This window comes from Catharus ustulatus, chromosome 20 (assembly GCF_009819885.2).
Source record: "Catharus ustulatus isolate bCatUst1 chromosome 20, bCatUst1.pri.v2, whole genome shotgun sequence".
Lineage (NCBI taxonomy): Eukaryota > Metazoa > Chordata > Aves > Passeriformes > Turdidae > Catharus > Catharus ustulatus.
The window spans coordinates 7,919,068-7,941,798 of record NC_046240.1 but is presented as its reverse complement, the minus strand read 5'-3'; the positions used below and the strand labels follow the sequence as shown (position 1 = coordinate 7,941,798).

At 44.9% G+C, this 22,731-nt stretch overlaps 1 protein-coding gene across 2 annotated transcripts in view; it reads right to left on the bottom strand.

Annotated features, from left to right (window-relative positions):
• The window catches only part of RAB11FIP4 (RAB11 family interacting protein 4), a 120,126-nt gene that overhangs the window by 8,076 nt on the left and 89,319 nt on the right, over nucleotides 1–22,731 (bottom strand). For both annotated transcript variants that reach the window (XM_033076503.2, XM_033076506.2), the window contains 11 exons: nucleotides 12,285–12,508; nucleotides 8,803–8,994; nucleotides 7,140–7,274; nucleotides 5,684–5,719; nucleotides 4,690–4,789; nucleotides 4,169–4,272; nucleotides 3,516–3,656; nucleotides 2,895–2,976; nucleotides 2,498–2,635; nucleotides 1,886–2,044; nucleotides 1,418–1,561 (listed from right to left, as the gene is read on the bottom strand). In XM_033076503.2, coding sequence (XP_032932394.1) covers nucleotides 1,418–1,561; nucleotides 1,886–2,044; nucleotides 2,498–2,635; nucleotides 2,895–2,976; nucleotides 3,516–3,656; nucleotides 4,169–4,272; nucleotides 4,690–4,789; nucleotides 5,684–5,719; nucleotides 7,140–7,274; nucleotides 8,803–8,994; nucleotides 12,285–12,508 — 1,455 coding nt within the window. The remainder of the gene's footprint in view (nucleotides 1–1,417; nucleotides 1,562–1,885; nucleotides 2,045–2,497; nucleotides 2,636–2,894; nucleotides 2,977–3,515; nucleotides 3,657–4,168; nucleotides 4,273–4,689; nucleotides 4,790–5,683; nucleotides 5,720–7,139; nucleotides 7,275–8,802; nucleotides 8,995–12,284; nucleotides 12,509–22,731) is intronic.

Here is a 22,731-nt window from a genome sequence, read left to right as displayed (position 1 = left end):
GTGTTTGCATGAAAGGCTGCTGAACAGAACAAGTATTTCAGTATTTTGCACCAGGAAAAATATGTGCATCCTCTGAATCATGTCCATATTCTCTCTCAAAAAAACCCCCAAGCAACCACTACATACTGCACAAGAGTAATCCACTTGTTATTCAGTGTTGTATATTAAATACAGGTGTTTCACCAGATTTTTGGTTGTAAAAGGCCCCTCAACCTCTTCAAAGATAAAGACTGCTTTGCTTTTTATCTCTGAATGTTTAGTGCCAAACTGACAAAGCTGCCAAGGCGTCAGAGCCCCAGATCCCCCTAAAGCTCATGTTATTTGCCTGTCCATTTTCATAAGATTTCACAGAAGTCCCACTTTGAATCTGCAGATTCTTACCTTTGTTCAGATCATACACGAGAAATGGCACAATGGGAACAGTTTGTGCAGGTCTGTGGGGTTTTGCTGAGTGTGGGCCACAGCTTTCAGGCACCTTCCTCCTTTAAAGGGGGAGTGCTGGATGCTCCTCACATGAGCCAGAGCCATGAGATTGGGAGGGATAAAGTCAGATTTTTCTTTACAATAGCAAAAGCCAGTTTGCTTTTACCTAATTAGAGATCAACAAGTAAAGAGCCTTTCTTCACAGTGCTCTTGTTCAGGAAGAAATTAAGTTCTCAAGTACATAATTCAAGGGCCTGCCCAGAAGCTAAGGCTGACAGGTCAGTCCAGTACAGACTGGGTAAAAAGGACTTTTCTGTCTCACAACCTTTCTTGATGACGTTCTGTCTGTAGGAGATAGAGCATCAAGGACAAACAACTCCTTTGATCTCCTTCACCACTAACCTGTCTTCTTCCCTGGCAGCCCTCATGTATCCATTGGCCTGATCTCACAACCTGTCCTGGAGCTCAGAGGAAGCTACACCAGCTGCACTCAGCTCACATACAAATGACTCTCCCAGAATATCTTTCAAAGCATTACCAAGTTATTATCTGCACACAAGTTACTTTCTCTGAGAATTCAGCTCTGCTACAGTGAATATATTGCTCAAATATGTCTAAGTGAGAGCTTGTTACTGAAGTAACTTAGAATTAAATCTGTAACAGAAAGTAAAAGTTAAAGTAAGTAGCAATGGCTATTTTTGTATGCAATTGATGTCCTACTCTCACATTACTCTGCAAGATACAAGATGTTAGAACTGTAAAACAGTTCACTGAGATTCTAATAATTCCAATTTTTTTGAGAGAAAAATGGGAGAGTTATAATATAAGGATACCAGAACAGTGTTAAAGGCAATCTTCTAACACCCTTGAACTCCTAGCAAAGCAGAATTTTCTGTTGCTCATTTGTCAGCTTCAGATAGTTCAAGCTTGACAGCTAATTTCAATGAAAATTGCATATTCTTGGATGTAATACCTGATTAGAAAAGCACATTACCTCATCTCTGGATGCAGAATCGATTTCAGCAGCCAGTGACTGGGCTTTTGTTTGCGTTGCAAAGAGGTTTTTAGCTTCATAAAGACTGAGGCTTAGAATCTGTCCATTAAGATCATCATTTTGGTCACGAAGTTTCTGATTCTCCTATTTAAGGATGAAAAGACATTGTTTTTTGAGTTCTTTAAAAAGGTTTCATTAAAAAAAAATTAATGACAGGTAGCTTGGATGACATACAGCGAGGCTGCAGCTGACAGTAACTCTTACCCACAGTGACAAGGCCTCCCTGCCTGAGTTTTCCTGGGGCATAATTTACATCACCAGTGCAAAGAAGTCCTGCACAGATGCAACAAGGCTCTTATGCTTATATGAGAAGGGCAGGACAAAATCTGAAGGCAGAGTGCTTGGGCTTGTGTTTTTCAAGGTATTCCTGTACTTGTGATGTGGATTGAGAGGCTTTTCCCTGCTCACCTGCTTCAGCCGTTTTATTTCATGCTCCATTTCCACCTCTCTGGTTTTGGCATTGAATTCACTCAGGCTGGAGGAAGAGCTTCTCCCACGTCCAGGACGTTCACATTCCAGCTTGTACAGCTGCAGGTGCTCCAGCTCCTTCCGCAGGTCCTCGATGAGCTGTGGGCAGCAAACAGGCGCTGTCTGTGCAGCCCTCCCTGCAAACAGCCCCCTCTGCACCCAGGCAAAAGCCTGGCTGAGTCCTACAGCACAGCCTCTTCCTCTTCTTCCTTTGCAAGTACAGGTCCCCTGATCTGCCCCAGAGCTGTCAATGGCTGAGACTGCTAAGCTTCATGCACAAGAAGCATAATTTCCCTTGCAAACTGAGTATAGGAAACCTTAGGGCACACAGCTCTCAAAGAGTTGTAAATCCTTTGGGTCAGGGACTGCCACTTAGTAAGTATTCCTGCAGCTTTCACTGCTCTGTGGGCACCCTTCCCACAGAAACACAACCCAGCAATAGCTTCACTGGACGTAGTGTTTTCAGTGTTCACCCTGTCTGCCCATCCTTTCTCAGAGGGTTTCCATGCAGGTGCTACGTGACTGCCTGGTCTTACATCCCCCTTCACTCACCTCCTGTGTGGCTTCCCTCTCCTTGTTGAATTCCAGCCTGTTCTGCCGCAGCTTGTCCATCATCCTCTTGTACAAATCCATCTCATCCTTCAGTCTCAGACTTGTGTCTTCCAACCTGTCTGACATGCGCTGCCTCTCCTGGAAGGAACCGGGAACTTCAGAACGGGCTGGCAAGGGCAGGGCACACCCTCAGCTCCACCACATGAACTGCAGGGACAGCTGGGCCATACACTGCCTTGTGTCTGAGACCATTCCTGCCTCTAAAGGTGACCAATTTCCAATTCCATCAATAATCTTGTTTAGGAAGGAACATTTAAGGAGCTGGGCCAAGCACTGTAAGAGTTTGCTCTTACATAAACTGCTGTTAAATTGCTCAAGGACTCAGGAGTTTTGTTACCTCATCCAATCTCTCTGTTTGGGATTTCAGCCGTGTGACAGTGCTTTTCAGATCACCATTTTCTTCTTCCAGTTGCTGAACCCTGTGTTAATAACAAAAATCTTACAGCAAATCCTCTTCAAGAATGCAGACATGCAAAACAAGTGGGCTCTAAAAAGGCATCTCACTTGTGCTTGACAGAAAGACCAAACAAGGAAAACCTTTCTAATCATAGCACTTTTTAACATGAGTTTTTGCTTATTCATTTTTAGGGCCCAAAATGCTACACTGACCCTCAGATTCTTGTGCTTCTAACAACGGGTAGCTGGAAAAAAAAAAAGTTGGAAAAAACAAACGCAGGCACAAATGTTTGCTAGAACTGGTCACGATTCCCTCCTTGAATCCATGCCAAATATCCAGCTAAGCTGTCTACATGGGCCACGTGGATTAAAGCATTAATGTAAAGCATCCTCCAAGCTTTTGGGCATTAGACATGTGACTGCAGAGCTACTCTACAGAGCTGCCAACCTGCCACCATCTGTGCACTGTCTGCTGGTGAACAGACTACATTTACAAGAAAAGGAAAAGTGAAGAAAAAAAGACCTTTTGCCCTGTCCAGGGTGGCACGAAGATGTTTGTTACCTTGTATTCAGTAGTTCAATTTCAGTGCCTTTCTCTTTTTCATACTTGCTGTAAGCTTCTCTATGTCTCTTTATCTCTTCTTCCAGAGTCTGTTCTGCTGATGTTTCCTGGTCTTTCAATAGTTCCTCTAGCTCATGAACTCTATGGAAATCAGATCTCATTTCAGCAACAGCTTCAGAAGCAAATTCTTTCCTGCCTACTCCTTTGTTTCATTCTAATTCACCATCTCTCTTGGCATTTAACCTCTCCCAGTATCTCTTATATTTCCTAATAAACACAGAATTAAGTAGTATCACTTTATTTGTTATTCTTTCAGTCTCACGAAGCTGGGACTAAGACTCAGCCTTCTGCTCTTGCTACATGCAAGGAAAAAGCCCCAACCTCCGGGGGTAACCTCTCTTAGAGCAGAGAGTCTTCTCTGTAAAAGTCAGTAACATCTCTGTCAAAACCACTTGTCTGGAGGCCTCTTCTTGCTGAAAATTCAGCAAGGCAGCCCTATTCCACCTGGACTTCTCAGATGGAGCCTTATTTCATGTGTTAGCATTAAGGAAGAAGACTTGGTCATACCCTACAGGTAGAAATATTCCTTCCTCACAGCTGTGCTCTAGCTTTGCTCTGACATGGTGAAGAGACCTGGCTCTGTGCTTTGTTACCTGTGAACCAGCTGTGTGTTCTCTTGTTTCAGTTTGCTCTTCATGTCACCATTTGTCAGGCTATCATTCTCCAGTTCTGTCACCTTCTTCTCTAGGTACGTTACCTGGAAGGACAAGTGGAAAAAACTGAGTTTGAATCTCTCTTCAAGCACCCCTTCATTATTCCTAACTACTTACAGGAACACAGTTAGGCATTTAGCTACTCTACTACTTTGAAAGGGGGCATATTTCTCTGCAAAGCCAGCAGCAAAATTAAGCTCCACAATTCTGAGTTCCCAGACCCTGCATGTTCCCTGAAGGTGATCACTGCAAATACACCATAAAGAAGTTCTAACACAATGCCTAGATTTGTGCTTGCTCAGTTCTTGCATTACTGCCAAGCAAAGTTGCAATAGTAATGGAACATCAAGGAAATTTTGAATAAGCTACTTCAGATCATGGTAATTCTGAGCAAGGCCTTCATCCCCTGTGCAGGGCTCCAGCAGGGTTTGGGTGGGTACATTACTCACAGAGATTCTCACCTTTTCAGTGATATCATTATCACAGGAGTCTATACTGTCTCTGAACAAGTCTTCTGTGCTGCCATTACTACTGCTGAAGTTACTGTTGTGGAAGAGCTGTCTGAAAGATCAGAAGGATAAGAATTTTGCTTGATGAGGAGGGAGGACAAAGAGTCTGGCTTCAGACTTTGAACATCCGATGGTAAAATCTGTGCAATCATTTCAGTGACAATTAAAACTGTTTAAGCCCAAGTCTTACAAGAGACTGGTAGCTAAATGAAGTCATACTGAACACAGTCAATGACATTAGTTCTACGGAGTGAGTTCTTTGTTGCTTTTGATAGGATCTGCCACCAGCATTAACATAGTTTAAAAAATACTTGTCTTATTCACACTATGCACTGAATTGCATTTGCCTTATTACAAATTTAAAATAAGGTCACCACTGCACATTGGTTGGTACAATTAAACTAGAAAAATTCACACAGTAATAATTCTTTAAAAAACAGAAAAAAAAGAAATCTCAAGCAGTTCCCACTGCAGAACCGTGTCAGAACACTGGAGATTATCTACAATGTCCTTGAGCCTTACAGCCCTCCCAGCCCAGGGCTGGTTCACTCAGTCAAAGGAAGATGACAACTCTGTGTCCTTTTTAAAGAGGTTCTCTTGCTTTCCTGTACATTTTGGCAACAGCAGCAAGGCCCACATTATGAGGGTTAAAGAAACAGTAGCTGGACTGATGGAATAGCAGTACAAAGGAATACATTTGGCAGATAAGGATACAAAACCTACATTTTTAACAGAGTTCTTTCCAGTTCAGGAGCCTGCTCCAAGTGTAGCAGGGGCTTCTATATTCTGCAACATTCATACCAAAACACAGGACCCTTCCCCTAAAAACTTATCTTGGTATATTTTTGTTTTTCTAAAATTATTCCTACTTTCATCTCCCGCTCCAACTTATGGAATTGTTATGGCTGATTCCACAAATACTCATAGAAAACTTGAAGACTCTTACCTTCCAAAAGCTGTGCTTGATATTTTCCTGTTAGGGCTACATGGATAGAGAAGGAATGATACAGGCATTAAACACTTATTTGATTCAATTTTAATTGCATAATGAAATATAATAGACTTTTTTAGCCAAGTCAAAAAATGATTCTATGAACAATATTCTTTAATAACTGAATCAAAAGTTGAAATTACTAAGAACGCAAAGATGAGTGCAGCCACAAATTACTGTGATCATTAATAAGTCAATTTGCAAATACTGTTACATGTAGCAGAGATTTGTCAGTGTAAATCAGAGCAAAAACTAACATTAGAAACACCACAAAGGGACACCAAGTTAGTGATGGACATTTATTCTGGATTTCCAGTTTTTAGATGATTTTATGAACAGTTAGTTTATCCTTCCCCATAATGCTTCCCAGTTCAGCATAGGAACTGAGGTCTTTCCATTTTTACAGTTCCCTAGTGCAGCCAGAGACTGGTGCTATCTAAATGAAGACCCCTTGCTGCAGACAGCAGCACTGGAACCAGATTGAAATATCCTGCTGCATGTCTCGGTAAGAGGATGTCACATCTGTGTGTGCACAGACACAGCTCTGGGTCAGGCATAGCCAGCCTCCCTCAGAAAATTCCCAAAGCCCTGGCTGGTCACAGGCTGGATGTTGGTAGACTCCTTGCTATGGTAGGAACATTGTTCATGACAAATTCTACCCTGCTGTGCATCAAAAGAAGCAGCAGTGCAGCGTGCTCCATCCCAAGGATTACTCCAACAAGCAGGACTCACATCCAGTTTCTAGGGGGAGCTAAAATCCCACCAAAGAATTCCCTTCAAAACCCTAGGTGACTGTTGAAAGCACTTTCTAAGTGCTCAGCACAGCTTAGGAGTGATGGAGTGGCAGAGAAAGAAATGTAAGGAAAAAGCTGAAATTGCAAAGAACTCCAAAAGTAACTTCTGCCACAGGATTCATCATTTTTCCAAGTTCCCGTGACATCACAAAAAGATCCCACAGGAGCCAAGTACCTCTGCTGACCAGTAGCTTTAGGAGAGGTGTATGTAAGGTTATGTGCATTAACCAAGGATCTGGAGATCCCTCCATCCCACCTGGAGAAAGCAGTAGCTAACTGTAGATCTGCACTAAGCAGCACAGCAGATCCCACTTCCTGGGAAAAATTCCTTGAAATATCATTCTCACTCTGCAATCAAAGAGCTCATTGGTTAAAATATTTGAGTTTAGTAATGATGTCTGCACCTTAAATCAGAAAAATATTTAACAGCTGATGAAGAACAGCATTGTGGTTTGGGCAACACATCCAATTCTAAATTTCTTACTGTTTTGCAAGAACAATACATGTGTAAGAGAATGGGATACAGAAGGCAGAGGGCTCACTCTCCCTCTCCTCCTGCTATTAGCCAGTCCCATGTCAAGGGGGCATTGCCAAAAGCAGTGCAATAGGCTGCTTACCTGTTTGCTTTCAAGTTTTTCAGCCTGGCTTCCAAATCGTTGAGGAGATTTATCTTTTTGCAGCACTGTGAGCAGTAAACATCCAGTAACTCGTTGTTATAAACATGTCTCATTTTTCGAGGGGTTTGGCCAGCACTGTTTGCAGGAAAGGAGAGATGTTACTGGCTGTAGTAACCAAACCATAACAGGTTTCCCTCGTGACAGTGTGTCTGTGTGTCAGAACCACAGATGAGGAACCTGAAGAACCATCTCTAACCACAGATAATCTACGTTAGAGATGATGATGGCCAGTGCTACTCTTAGGGCAAGTCCACCTGTCTGAACTAAGGCCTTCCAGAGGACATGGATGTTTCTGGGTGGCACTGGAAAGAACCTGTTTGGGTGACCAGAAGAACAGTAGAAGGTACATGAGGTCCACTGTGATGCACACAGCAAAGGCAGCTACAGGAGTATATTCAACCTCAGCAATGTCCCCTTCTCATCTTGCCCATCTTCCCACTAGAGCCTGACATGCAACCTGAAGAGTCCTCTCTCCAAGAGAAATGCAGGAAGATGAAAAACTGAGTGGTCTGGTAAGAACTCACATGAACCCCCTCAGATGGTAGAATGAAAGGAACCCTGGAATGAGGAGGAAGGGAGAAGTGGACACAGGCCTATAGAGGAGATAACAGCACCTCTTGGCATGAAAAAGAGAAAATAAACTCAAAAGAAAGAGAGCAATCATGGTATGATGTGCACTAAGCCCCAGGAATGAGAATGGAAAGTGCTGCATAAACCTGAGGAAAGAGAGGATGAAAGACATGAGCCATCACCATGAAGGGGCAGTGGAGAGGGGTCTGGCTCTGCATGCATGAGAGAGGTGGCCAGGCTGGATTGCAGAAATGCTGGGAACAGAGGCAGGCACGTGGGGGTCGCATGCGGAACAGAAGGATGCAGTGAGCTTGTCCTGTGTTAGGAATGAAGACAAGACCTCTGTGTGCTATTGATCCAAGCAGACCAACCCTAGAGAATCTTCATGCTCAGCTCTTCCCAACCCTGCTCACCCATTCCCTTGCTTGGGGAAGGACTGTAAAATCTGGACCTGCCTTGGCCACAGGATATAAGAGCTGCAGAGACTGAGGACACATGCAGGAGGCAAGTGCACTGCTGAGGCATTTCTAGCTCCTAACACACAGCAGCTACTTGCTTATGTTTCCCAAGGCATTCCAAGTCGGTAGGATGCTTGTTTCAAATAACCCCCTGAACACATTGCAGCAGTTCCCCTCATAGATTAGTGCTAAGGATCTGTAGTATCAGAATACTAAAAGGAAACAACTCTCTTGTAAGTCTTCCCTGTATCAGGGTGGGTACATAATGCTAAGTTGGCTTCTTTTACAGCAGATCCCTTCCAATAATAGCCCTGAACTGTGGAATTATCATCTGCAATAAAGAGAAATCTCTACAAGCAAAATAGCCCATTTATTTCAACAGAACCCAATACAGGTTTTCAGAAACAACATATTTGCTATAACTCTTATTATTAAATGCAGTCTGTCAATTAGAGGGCAGGAAATAAACTGATAACATCTTGCTTTTAAGGTGAATCTATCTAACCAGTGTAAACTCTGCTATGGTCAGAGAAGAATAAAAATGAACAATTGTTTGTTAATGAATAAGGAGCAACCTGGAAGATACAGATGAGCCAAGGTCAGAGTAGGCGTTGGTTCTGGTCTCATCATCAGGGCATGGGCTACTGGGAGTAAAATCCACATCATCTCCTTCCCCATAGTCTTCAAACTGTTCTTCATTACTGATCAGGGAGGCGGTGGAATAAGTGGAGAGGTCAGATGCTGCAGAAGGGTTGTGAGGACTTGACCTGAAACAAGAGGTCAAAACATCTCGAAGGCCGACTTTGATAGCACCTCACCTCACATGGAACCTTTCACCTTCACAGGCTGTCCCTCTTTGAAGCTGTAACTCACCTTTGTGCTAAACACCTGAAGTGCTAAATGTACCTGATGTGCAGCTCACAGAGTGCCTTGAGAGACAAGAGCTTGAGAATCTATGAACAAGGCACCTGTGAGACAAGTTTGGATCAACACAACCATTTTGCTTTAAAGAGCACACTTTGATGATCCTCAGCCACCACTTCCATGTGAAGACCACATGGGGATTTCTGCTCTGAATGCAGGAACCGTGCAGACAGCTCTGAAATGCATGGGACAGTGAGAGGAACATGTATAAGACAGAGGCTGTCACTCTATTCCACACTCAGAGAGTTTCCCAGTAATCCTGATACACTCTCTCCCACACCCCAGGAATTCCAGCCACTCTCCTCTGTGTGGCCAGAAAGAAAACTCAGCTCACCACTTAGAGAGTCACTGAAGCTACTGATGTGACTAATGGAGGCTGGGTTCCTGCCCTTCCTTCCATCAGGATAAATTCTGTCTTTCAGAGGAGATATGGACCACAAGAAAAGGCTGTCTAACTACCAGAAAAGTATCAAAATGATGTTAAATGGGTAGGGAATAGCAAGACCCTGTGACTTCAGAGAAAGAGGGCACACAGGTAAATAGATCAGCAGAATCAGGCACCACAAGAAAGCAGCTGGCAGAGCAGTTTTGAGCACATCAAAGCTAATAAAACAGAGAAAGGTGGCTGCAGAGGGTGCACAGGGTTCACCTGCCCAGAGTCCAGACTGCTCTGTGCAGTGCACCTGCAGAGTGCAGGTGTTTTACACAGGTTTGCTCAGCTCCCACCTTGGTGAGGCATTCAAACAGACAAGCCAGTAAACTCACAAAAAAGTTCTTATAGACAAACTTCTCCCTACGGAAAACACACCTGGGAGACCTGAAAAAGATGCTTCAGTTGTGAGGCTCTGGCATTGCCCAACTGTTCCCTCTACAGGAGAATCCAAGGCCTCTGCACTACAGACCAGGCACTGATGGAATGTGCTGGCACTTTATGCAGATCAGGTTAAGTTTTTCTCTCCCTCTGCTTCAGTGCAGTGTTTGTATCTCCAGCTCCATTAGCTGAACCACAGGACAGCAGCTCCCAGGTGACATTGTTCTCCAGCAGATCAACAATATTTCCTCTTAAATTTCTCCTGAGTCTACCTTGAGCCTCTCAACCTCTCTTCAGGGAGAGTTCTCTGCCTGTAATACTCCACTTGTGAGCTGTAAACAAGAGATGCACCAGTGTTCCTTTCGTGGTTGGTGCAAGCATCATTTGCATATCCCTTCCCTCCAAAAGCAATTAGTTGCAGAGGAAGCCTGCCAACATTTCAGATGTATGCTCTTTTGTTTCCCCTGTTTTGATGAGATCCATTTATAACCTGCAACTCATTTATCTAATTCACATTAACAGAAATTAGGGCAAGTCAAGCCAGGCACACTATTGAAGGATGAAGATAGGAATACTCATACAAGAAACAGATCAAACTTATCTAACAAGGCTCCTTGGCTGAGGGATTAGTGAGAAACTCAATGTATCACAGCAACATTTATTCATAAAGTGCTGCTGTGCCACAGACATACTGTGGATTGATAAGTTTTTGGGAGGTTGTACAATCCTACTGCTATTTGCATCTCAACTGAAGTTACACCAAGGCACTTTGGGAAGAAGCTCCTTGTAACACTTGCACCAAGATTAGAGCCCTAGGAATCACAGAGTCATTTGCAAAGGAGTTGCTAAAAGCAACTGATTTTTTTCATTCTAACACTTTCTGAAGGGAGCTTTCAAGTGTCTGGTGCTTTTTTGTTTGTTTGGGTTTGTTTGTGTTTTTTTGTTTTGTTTTTGAAGGTAATCTTCTTCAGAGCAGGATTTCAGAGGGCTGACACACCTGATACACAACCCGCCTGCTCCTTCAGCAAGCAGCAAAGTTAATCTCTCTATAGACAAAGTAAAAGCTCTATTACATCTTTTAACATAAAAGCATGAAGCTTCTCATGCTTTCCTCCCCCCAGGTTTACCAAAGTTGAGGTCTCAGAGGACAAATCAAGTTCTCTCAGCAGTAGCACAGTAGCTCTTGGTAGTTCCTGCCTGCCCTAGAAGGAGGGTACAGGAGCACAATGCCCTGCCCACCCCTTCACAAGAGCACTGGCACAGCTGGGAGGAAAAACATTTCAAACACAGCATGGCAAAGAGTCAGTGACCACGAGGATGAGGCTTTGGAGAACTGGGAATGGCAAGCAGAGGAGACAAGTTTGATAAAGAGCTGATGAAAACTTTAATTATCTTGATAAAGTCTCTGAGGTTGCTTGGGCAAATGGGAGAAGGCCAGAAGTCAGCTAGCTGAGAAATTCAGGAGGAGGGCAGGAATAAGGCAGCACAGGGAGCATCCAAAGAGGCCCAGGAGAGAGAAGAAAGGCTGCCTTAGCAACAAACAAAGCTCAAGAGGCACAAATCAAGATGACAGGCCAAAAATAGGGAAGACAAGGCAGAGGCTTACAAAGCAAGCTCAGCTGAGCTCTGTCCTGTGGTAACTGCATTAATTCAGTTCAAAGCAGGATTAAACCAAACCAGGTCCTTTTCCCCCACAGTCATCTTTAACCAGCACTCCCAGGTACACACCTGAGAAGTCAGGTTAGGGTTACAGAGACGCTGGTGTTAACAGCAAACTATGTTACACATGCCAGGACACCCCGTGTTACACACAATTTACTGTTGCACAATAAAGGTTATGGAAAATTAGAAACACAAAGAATTAACTTGGTACATGAAGTTGCAAAGCAAACCAGCACAGCCCACAACATCAGATAACCAGATGTACAAAAGACTACAGCAGTACTCCCCATACTGAACTGCTTTGCAGGAAGTATTGTTTTAATTCCAGCACATAAAGCTTATGGCAACAGAGAAGAACCTGTTTTGGGGGATGCCAATGCAGTGATCTGTTTTGGAGAGATCCAATGCTTTCACTTCACCACACAACATGCAAATCCTGTGGGTGCTCACAGAATGTGCCAGAAGGAGCCAGGACTGAGACCATCTAAGCCACTTAGAGGACCTGGACATCCATGCCCCTTATGCTGTAAATGGATGTGAAGTTTCTAAACCCATCAGTCATCCTCAGCCTCCCTCAGCAGGGATTAGCCACAGAAAGGCTCCTTCCTCCCAGGCACACGCCTTGGAGCGGAGCTGCCGGGGTTCAAAGGCACCACTCACTTGTCACCGGGCAGGAAGAGGCCACCGAGCAGCGTGTCCTTGTCCTCGCTGCGACAGACGTCCGAGGCCTCAGAGCTCTGGGCGCTCTCGATGGCGCTGTCCATGTCAGACTCATGGTGAACCTCCTGCTGTGCCAGAGTCATCGCCTCCTCATCGGGAAACAGCTCCGACTCGCTGTAGGCGCTTTCGCTGTCCAAGTAGGCACAGTCCTGGATTTCACCGCCCTGGTACAAGGGAGATCCAGAGTCAGTTCAGATCATCACTAAAGGCAGCTCAGCAGGTACACGAGAAGCAAGAAGACACTCTGTGAACGCCCTGGTAAGCAAGAGTGATACTGAATAAAAGCCATGAAACAAAAAGCTGACCTGCTTTACAAAGCCAGTTCCTGTAAGCCAGTAAAGTAGTCTGTACCTTCCAGAAGGGCTCAAGTACTTCACAGGAGAGCAAGATACAACACCCAGTATAAAACAGTCAGTTTTACTCTAATTCACTAACAAAATGTACTTGAAGTAATAAATAAAAGTTTAATAACAAAATTAGGCATCTTTTGAGAGATGATAATGTGTTAGTCACCAAGAGTTAGTCCTCTGATTAATATTACAGATTAAACAAAAGCAAAACACATAAGCCTAACAGTTTACTCAGTCTTTGAAGATGGACAAAAAATAGTAAGGTGCAAAAAGAATTGGCAGGCGTTAAATTGTTTAGGGTAAGTCTTGGTGATAATCAAAGATACATGAGAGTAGGGAAAAAAAGGCAAAATCATCTCTTCCTGCTTCCTGGAACCACATGTCTTGATTAAGACATGATTCTCATTACTGCAACTCCTTGCTCTTGCTGTTTGCCCTCTCCCTCCCCTATGAATACTAAGAATAGTCAAAAGCTGGGTTCTATTTGCTTGTCCCTTAGGCACAAATAAAACTTCCTAATTGAAAAAATAAAGGCTAGGATTTTACTCTATCCTTTGATAAGCAGCCACACAATACTGCTTTGACAATTCTCATCCAGCATGACACAAATAACTCAGAGCTGCAGAGCAAGTCCTGACTCAGAGCTGCACTCCAAAGCTCATCTGGAAGCTCCACAGGCAGCCTGACCATTGAGCTACTGCTAGCAAGTGAAGCCTTTAAAGCTGAGTTCATTGGCACAAGGAATGGAGCATTTCCTTGAGGGATACACCTCGTGTTTAGGCACAACTGCCATCCCATCCAGGAATCCCAAGGCTCTGGCACGATCACCAGCACACCCTGTCCTTGCTGGGACACTGGCCCAGTGTCATCCCTTGCCACAGCTCACTTCAAGGCCAACCCCACAGCCTCTGAACTCCCTTCTGCTGGAGCCAAGGAGGCTCAAAACTCCTTTTGCAGAACCAGTGATGTTCTGTGCTGACGACACAAATTCAACAGGAAAAGAGTCAGCCAGAAGCTGCAGCTTTCCAAGATTTGCAGAAACTCCTATTAGAAATGCAGGTCTCACTATCCACCTTTTTCCTGAAATACCAATTTATATAACTGTGAAATCTCCTAGCATACGGAGGCTGAAGAAATTCCAAACAACCCCACCTGCTCAAACCTCATTAACTAATGAATACTCCAGCAGGGAAAAGGACAGCACTGCCTGCTGTGTCTGAAACTCCACGTACACACTCACAGCAGACACCTGGATCCTTCCTAGCTGAGCTTTCAACAGGCCTCCCAGATCAACAAGCCAGTGAGACACCCAGCACTATTCAAAAATCCTTTTCTCGCTTTTCTGTCAGGTTTATTATGCCTGAAACTTTCCCAAGGTATTGCTGAGAGAGATGTCCCAAAGGATTTATCCTTGCTCTGTGCCATGTAGTACTTACTGAAGCCACGCTGCCTCATGCAATCGAATTTAGAGCTCTGAGCCACAACCCCTTGTCCCCAGCTGTGGTTTGGCAGGTCAGACACCAGCCCTGGAACCTGCCACGCCTCAGCCCCGGCTTCTTCAGCACAGCTGACTGCACCTTGCACCCTCCCAAAGCAAGCAGGGACAACGCCACTGTGAGTCCTTTTTAGCAGGTGTTGGAAAAACAAAGCTTGCTACGAGCAATTACAATGTTTCAGAAATACCCAGAAGTGTTTATTTATCTTACATTTTCCCTAAGTTTCCTCCCCCACGCTGAGCCCCAGACATTATTTTCTTAATAGGCACAGACATTATTTTCTTAACAAGTTTAATGCAATAAAGCCTGACTGCTATTATGGAATTGCACCAGCTGGTAAAAGTCTGATCCAGGACGGAAAGAGATGGGCAAGGAGTACACAGTAGATCCCTGAAACTCCAAATTAGCACATCTTTTTCAGAGGTCTTGGAGAAGTCTCTGCTTAAGCAAGTTTTTACAGCAGGAAAATCTCTCTGGTATTAAACAAATTAACACAAGAAAGTAAAGGTCAGGAAGATCACTGAAGACTCCCTTTTTGCTCCCTGTAGGTAACACCACACATTTGCTTTTTCTAATAATAGCAGCTGAGGTGCTCTTTGAGGAGTCCATGAGCGATTAAATGTGCAGTGTCATCCCTATGGGCTGAGGGCTCATTCCTCCTCCCTGTCCCTTTCTGGCAACCTTCACACATGTACATGTATGGAACAGCTGATCTACACCCACAGCACACACTTCACTGCCCCCAGCCTGCTCAGTGCCAGGGATTCTTTTCTAAAGTGTAATTCCTCCATTCCTGCATTTTAAAGTGCCCTGGAAGAAAAAGAAGGAGCAGCAGGAAAAAAAAAAAAAAAAAGAAAAAAAGGAAGAGTGAAAAAAAAAGGAAGATGAAAAAAAAAAGGAAGAGAAAAAAAAAAAAGTTTTTGGAGGCAATGATTGCATCATAAGCCTCAAAACCTTCTTTACAGCTTCTGGAATGCCTCACTGCAAGACTTGGAACTCCTCCTGGAAGCAGGTCCTCCCTTCTGGAGCCTGTCCTGGAGCAGTGGGGAGCCCAGGACTGATGGGCACTGGATGAATGGAGAACAGGGGCCAGCCGAGCTCCTTGGGGACAGCAGATGCCACATCTCAGGCTGCCAAGGCCCCTCTTCACAAACCTGGCCCGACCCCACTGCCCAACGCAAACTCAGTGGATGTTTAGGAAGCACATCTCAGCTGCTCTGAGCCAAATCACACCCTGAACACCTCAGCCCTTGCAAAGGCAGCTGCACCTCGAATGACCACGCCAGGAGCAGAGGGGCTCAGCTCCAGGAGCTGTCAATTCACACTTTTAACTGCTCAGGGTCCATCTCCAATGGGTGCTAACACAATTCCAGGTGATGTACAGCAGCCAGGACCTGCTCCAGCCTGCACGCCTGCTCCCTGTGGGTAGGAACTACACACTCCAGCACTGAGCTCAGGGGTGTGGAATCCCTGCACCCTGGTAATGCAATATTCCTGGCACATGGGGACACCCCCAGGCAGATCCTGTAAAGCATGGAACTCAGGTAACACCACTTCAGCTCCCTGTGTGAAACCAGCCTCCAGTGCAACTGGCACAATCACACATTTCATTAAAATTTTTCCTTCTAAATAACCAGTAGGAGAACACAGACAAAGCATCTTTAAAACAACTAATACAGGCTAAGTAAGCTATTACAAGACAACAGAATCGGGGCACGTCGCTGGTAAACAATACACAGGCATCCACACCTTACTGAGTAAAGCTGTAAGTTATTTGAAGCCGTAATTGTTCAGTGATCCTGGTTTCTCACAGAACTATACTTGCAATTATGACATCTAGCATAAGATGCTTACAACCACACCTAAGGAAATTAAAATAGGAAAAAAAAAAAAAGGCTGATTGCACATATTAGCCTCTCAAATTATTCCCTCATAGTTTAGATATCTACAGTATTTCATGTACCAAATTAGAAGTTGGCAAGTACAAGTGTTATTCAGGGAGCCTTAAGAGAATTAACTTGAGGAGAGTTTAAGTTTAAAGATGAATAGACACTTCTAGCCTGAGTCATTTGTTTCCAGTGCACATGTCATTAGCAGAAACCAGCAAGAGAATGAGGTTCTGACGACTTGGCTATGAATCACTGGGGTTGTCATTCTCCTAGGCAGCTCCCTTCTTTGTTGGCTGAGTCAAAAGAGATAAAGCTGCTACTTATGGTCTTGGAAGATTCTCATAAAAAGCAAACCCAACCCTGAACGTTAAAATACCACCAACACAACATAGCTGCGGGTAGCTTTAAAGCCCTAAGTGGTTTGCACTTTATCTAATCGGATGCTCAAGATAACTCCAAGTGCTTCACAGGCAGCCGGCCAGACACTTGTATAGCAACTGTTGAATATTCAGCAACAGTTTGCTCTATAGAAGCACCTGCTGCCCACAGATCCAAGGCCACTTCACAGAAACTAATGAATTCCCTTCCTCGAAAGAAGCATTGTGTGGCTGCATTGAAGGCAGATGAGTAAGCCCAGCCTGCCTTTGCAACAGCCACCCCAAACAGAAGCAGGAGCCAGAAGACAGCGATTCCCATGGATTCCTTCTGATCCTTGTGGGGCAGGAAAGCAGTGTCAGCATTAGGTGGGTATGGGAATAGAGCTCTACCTTGCCCTGCAGTGACCTGACTGGGCTTTCCCAGGTTGGAAGCAATCTCCAAAATATGCATATAAAGCAGCTGAAAGCTAGAAACTTGGCTGGCAGGCTACATGACATGCCTACATCAATACATTCATGCTGAAGAGGAAGCCTCGTTAAAATTCACTCCCATCACAACCAAATCACCAGCACCCCTGACATTTAGACAGCCTCACAGTATGCCGGAGGAGACAGGAAAGAAAAGAGGATCCAAGTATCCCACCACTGTGCAATCTGATTAGTAAGAGCTGGACCCATCACACACGACCAGAAACAAGAAATTCCCCATGCAGATGAGCCATGGCCCTTCCCTCACTAGGATCACGCCTCTGGCCCCTCTGACAAGCTCAATCTGCTGTGGGACAGACACAAGTCTGAGTCCCTGCACCTTCCCCAGCCACTTTCTTCCCAGCAAAAGCACAGGAAAAGTCACCTCACCACAGCTGGAAAGGGAAGAGGTGCCATGTGGAGGTGTGCCAGGTTTGGTCTCAGATTAAAGTTACTTACTGCTGCACTCCATCATAAGAGAAAATCCAGGCTCTCTCATCTTTATTTAAGCAGCCACTGCATTGGAAGACAAGTATTCTCTTAATTACCGACTGACAAAGAAGGGTGTGAAGCATTTCTCACTAATGTGTTTTAGAAGCAGCCACTCCTCTACAAACATTTGCATATTTACACCGAGTGGGCTATGAACATTTTTTTAAAGCACAGGTTTTCCCCTGCATATTTCCTTTCCTTTACAATTGTCAGGCAGAGGAGGGAGGTGCTGATCTGCCCTTTGATCTGAGGGGAACAGGAGAGACGAGGAAGAGACAGAAGAGGAAAATGTGGGAGCACTGAAACCACACATGTGCATCTGTGTCCATGATGTGAGTGAGCTCTCGCCCACAGCTGGCTCCCTCTTCTTGTGAAATGTGTGAAACCCACACGTTTCTCTGTCACCCTGGTCGCTGTGGCTGTGACAGGGCTGTGAGCACAGGCTGCTCACAGGTAGGCTGATGGGGGAGGGAGGAAGTCACAGAAACCATTGCCATCTCCTGCTACAGAACACAGAATAACACCCAATCTCCCCATATAATTTGGAATATAAAATATCTTCATGTTCAAGATCAGCGTGCAGAGCACTGTTACTCCACTAAGCTGTTCAAATAAGAAGCTGTTTAGGGCCACGAGTTAGTTTGGTCAATGCAATAGCTTCCTGTGATTGTTTAGTTACTCAAATCTAACATTTGAAGCTCCATTTAAGGCAAAGCTTCACACGTTGTGGGTATTGGAAGGAACTTCTAGGGGCAAGATTATTCCTAAGATCCAGATCTTGGATTAAGTGCTGGACAGCATCCTGGAAAGGCAACGAAGAGTTCCCAGAGAGAGGACAAGCCTGTGCTGCAGTGCACTGCCAGCCTCATTTCCCTGGGCAGGATAACATCTGTCTCTCTACAACTGAGCCATTCAGGAACAACAGGTTTCGACTGAAAGACCAAGCTTCAGCTCCTGGGCTGTTCCTGCTGAACCACACGAGGAGAGGGCACAGGGGTTCTGAAAGGCTGCTCTGTGCTCTGGCTGGGAAGTTCAAAGTGACATTGTGCCTTTTCCAAGGCAGAGGAGAAAGGCCATGTGCAGCTGGGAGCCAGGCAGGGAACGCAGGAGTCAGGAGTGTTTACACTCTGCTGTCACTTTAATTGGCCATAATGGAGATGCCAGACTTCATCATATGCAGGGTCCAGATCCAAGCACTCCTTTTCACAGGTCATTGTTTATGCTCTGAAAGTTTTAACATTAAAGGGCTTTAGCAGACTGCTAATTTGATCCTCTAAAGAAAGTAAAAAAATAAAAAGCTCTTCCCTTTACTTTGAAGTTGTGTCCCATCACTCCCAGGGCTGCTCCCCTCTACTGGACTATCATGCACTCATCAGCCATCACTGGAGGGTCATCAAAGCAACGAGAATCCCTTTGCAGATGAAAAAACATCCTAATCTGCAGTGTTAGGAACAAGAGGACATTACCTTCAGCATGGATGGGGCCAGCACATCAACCACAGAGTTCAGATTTAAACCCACCACATCGTTTGGACCTTGTTCCAGCACTGCTTAAGGCACTTCTACCTCTGAACTGCAAGGCAGTTTCCTTTTTCTTCCACGTATCCAGGAAAAGTGGCACCATGCTGACACACCACAAGCATGTCACAAACATCATTCAGGAAACTCCCAAGGTGTCCACTCCAGTAAGAGCAGAAACTAGAGATCTAATTAGCTGAAAAGTCTCTGGTATCATGTCTAGAGTGAAAAGCTTGTGACTGTGCAAGCTGCCAGACCTCCTCAGACCGGTAATAGGGCCTTTCCCACAGAGCCAACTGCTGGGACAGCCCACAGCAGGCACCCCCTGCCTCCCCTCCTCCCAGACAGGGCACCCTGGCCAGGCAGCTGTGTGTTGAAATGAGCTATGGGAAACTCAGCATCACCTTCGTGCTGTGTGTGGGAGTGCTGCAGACCTTGGTATACAACTTAAAAAAACACTCATATTTGCCTAAGAAGATCTGCAGAGAAGATAATAAGTGTGACATAATTAACCCTCTTGAGAAGCCTTTGCCTTGAGATGAGACAACCTCATTCTATTTTTATAGTCAGAACACAGTAGCAGGGAGGGAGGACAGAAAACGTCAAACTCCCACCAGGGTTTGTTGCCTGGGACTGGGGCTGAACCTGCCAGCAGGGCCAGAGAGGGCAGCTCTGGCACACTGTGGGCAGCAGCATCCCCCATTCCTTTGGCAGGAACACTCAGTGGCAAAACTGTGTCCTGGGTGCCCTGGCCAGATGTCACAGCATTCCTCACACAGCAAACACAGAGCTGCAGCTCATGGTCAAAGGCACCCCAAAGACCCCCAGTACACAGCAGTCCTAAGAGCAAGGGTCACAGGAATGATCACAGTACATGACTTTGAAGCAATGGTACAAGTGAACACCTACGCTGTGATAAAGCCGGAGGCTGCTTTCAAAAAAATGTCCTTATGCCTAAGGCAGAGCTCAGCACTCACTTCTCAGTTCAGACCCCTAATTAACCAACTCTAAGTTACAAGATGCTCTTTGCCAGCGGTGTTTGCTGCTCAGGGGACAGCTGAGCTCACAACACGTTTCCCTTGCAAACCTCAAGGTCACCCAGCGGGGACTCAACAAATAACAAAACCCTTGCATCACACTCGCCGCGGGTGCTGCAGGCACATGGGTGAAGAGCTCCCTGAGCTGACTTAGTGCTGCCCCAGCCACTGGCAGAGGAGGAGGAGGAGGCACCTCCTGGCACCTCCACAGCACCATTAGGCACAAACTGCGTGAAGAACAGGAAGAAGCTGTCCCAGGCAGGAACAGTTCTGCCTGTGTCTGAACTAATTATTCGCAGGAACACTGGTCAAACTCCCTTCGCCCAAGGAATTTGGAAACTATAATTTTTGCATTTATTCTCTAGACTACTGCAAGTCTGGTCTCCAGCAAACACCAGGGAAAAAAAGCAATTTAAAGAAAAATAAAGAAAAAAAAAGATTTTTACCTCACAACTCATACTTCTGTCTTGCCACCCACCCGGGTTAGATTACACTGCAGTCTCCAGCAGGGAGGGATGCTTGGGGAATGGGAGCAATTTCAGACCCCAAGAGGTAGAGAAACATCTCGAGTTTCTCCAACACAGTAAGAAGTCCAGCCATGCCTGATGAGGAGTAGTTTATGTTGGCAAGCAGAGGGAAAGCATTAAGGATGTGGCTTTGCTGTAGTTTATACAGAAATACTTCCCAGAGCTCATTGGTCACTGAATGCAGACAAGCCTAAAAGGTAACTTACTTCATGTTTAAGAAATACTGAAGTAGCTCTGAAGAGCTCTTCATTAGGAGAAGAAAGGAGATGCAGGACCGTGGCTGCTCTTCAGCTGGTGGCTGGGCAAACCACAGGTTAGGGCATTTCTGCTGCAGCAATAACTGGAATTGCAGCCTTTACCCAGCAAGGATTGCAAGTACTGATTTTCAAAAAATTTTAGTCTCCCCATCTATTTATAAAAGACATTTTATTTCTTTTAAAACAAAGGCTCTCATATACCTGCTCTTTTATTAATTTTCTAAGTGAAGTCAAAGCAGTTAATTGCAGAAGGGCTGACAAACACATCATCGAGCACCACACATGACAAACACGAACTAAGAACCCACTGATCATAAACCCTGGCTTGGTCAATAAGCAAGGGTTTTTTGATTTACACAGTAAAATACACATAGGCAGGAGATACCCTTGAACCTGCACAGACAAAGCAGATGGGAACCAAGTAGAAATAATTTATAAGATTATGCTGCACACTGAAAACACAATTCAAAGCACAGCCATATGCAGAGACCCCCTACTACTAACCAGCAGTATTCAGTATTAGCTGCAACACAGTGCCCCCAAAGCACTGCTCTGTATTGTCAGGAAGCACTTACAGACACTGTGTTTGGTGCAGCAATCAACCTAAATGACTAAAGAAAAATCAGAGTGACATTATTATGCTGCATTTCAGAATTTTAAGGCATCAGCTACATTAATATGGCGAGCATTTGAATTCTAATATTTGGATAATGATTAATTCAGTAACAACCTATGATTAGTTTAGTAGCCACTTAAAATATTTCACTAAGACACTGTATTTAAAAGAAAAAGTTAAGAGGAAGCAGTGCTGGACAGATGTAACAGCACTGGTTAATCAATAACTGGAGCAAAGCAATTCCATTGCCCCTGCTATTTTGGCATGGGAAGTGTTTTGTTTTGCAGGTTTTGCACATGGCAAAGATTCCCCAACTACCCTGGTGGTAAGAGCCCTGTCAAGACAACCACAGCTAAGAAACATCTGCACATCAGGTGGCTTCTGGGAGACTTGCTGCTGTTTGCAGTAATTCTTCAAATAACAAACTTAAAAGAAGCCCATTAAAAATGGTTTTAAAACTGCTTGGAGGCTGCCACATCTTGTGTTGGTACAGCTCAAGCTCCTCTCAGTTCGGGCAGACGCTGCCAAACCGCCAATAGAAATTCCACCCTCCTTCTGTGCCCAGCTGTAAGAATAATATTCCACATTGCTGCACATATTTGGTGGTGACACCAAGTTATTCCCCACCTCCCCCAAAAATCGGAAGGGTCACAGGCAGACAAATAACTTCTGTTGGGAAAGGGCAATCCAGTCCCATCACTGGAGCAACCCCCCATTCACGTGTCATCTGAATGGAATAAAACTATATTCAATAGAAGCAGTTATGATAATATAACAAAAGGGATCAAAGTAATCACAAATTATACTGATATACAGGTAATAATATAATATACTGGATAGAGGTACCATGGAGTTCACGTTTAGGGAGTCTATTCTCAAACCATTTCAGAAGTTTTCTCCCGTCTGTGCCTCCTCCTTACCCAAAGTCGATAAATCAGCCAAATACCATGAAAATAAACCATTCTCTCTGCCCCCAAACCCACAAGCCTTACAAAACTGCCACAAGCAATGAAAATATTGCTACTACCAAAGCAGCAACATTAAAATTCCACCTCAAAATCAGCAGAGCACAAAGCAAGGAGGGCGCCTGCCTGCCCCGGGATCTCGAACCTCACCTCTGCCTAACAGAAAAGCACAATTGCCCTTCTCCATTTCAGGGACACGACAAACTCCGGGCCGGGAACTGCTCAGATCTACAAGATCTCTGCTGTGAGCTGCTTTCATATGCTGCCAAACACATCTCACACAGGCCCGTGGGGGCAGAACCGCTCTGCCCACCGCATCAGGGCAGTGCTGGTCCCACCGGGGGCTACAGGCACATCTGTAGCTCCAGCTCGGGCTGTCCTGACAGCCACGCACTA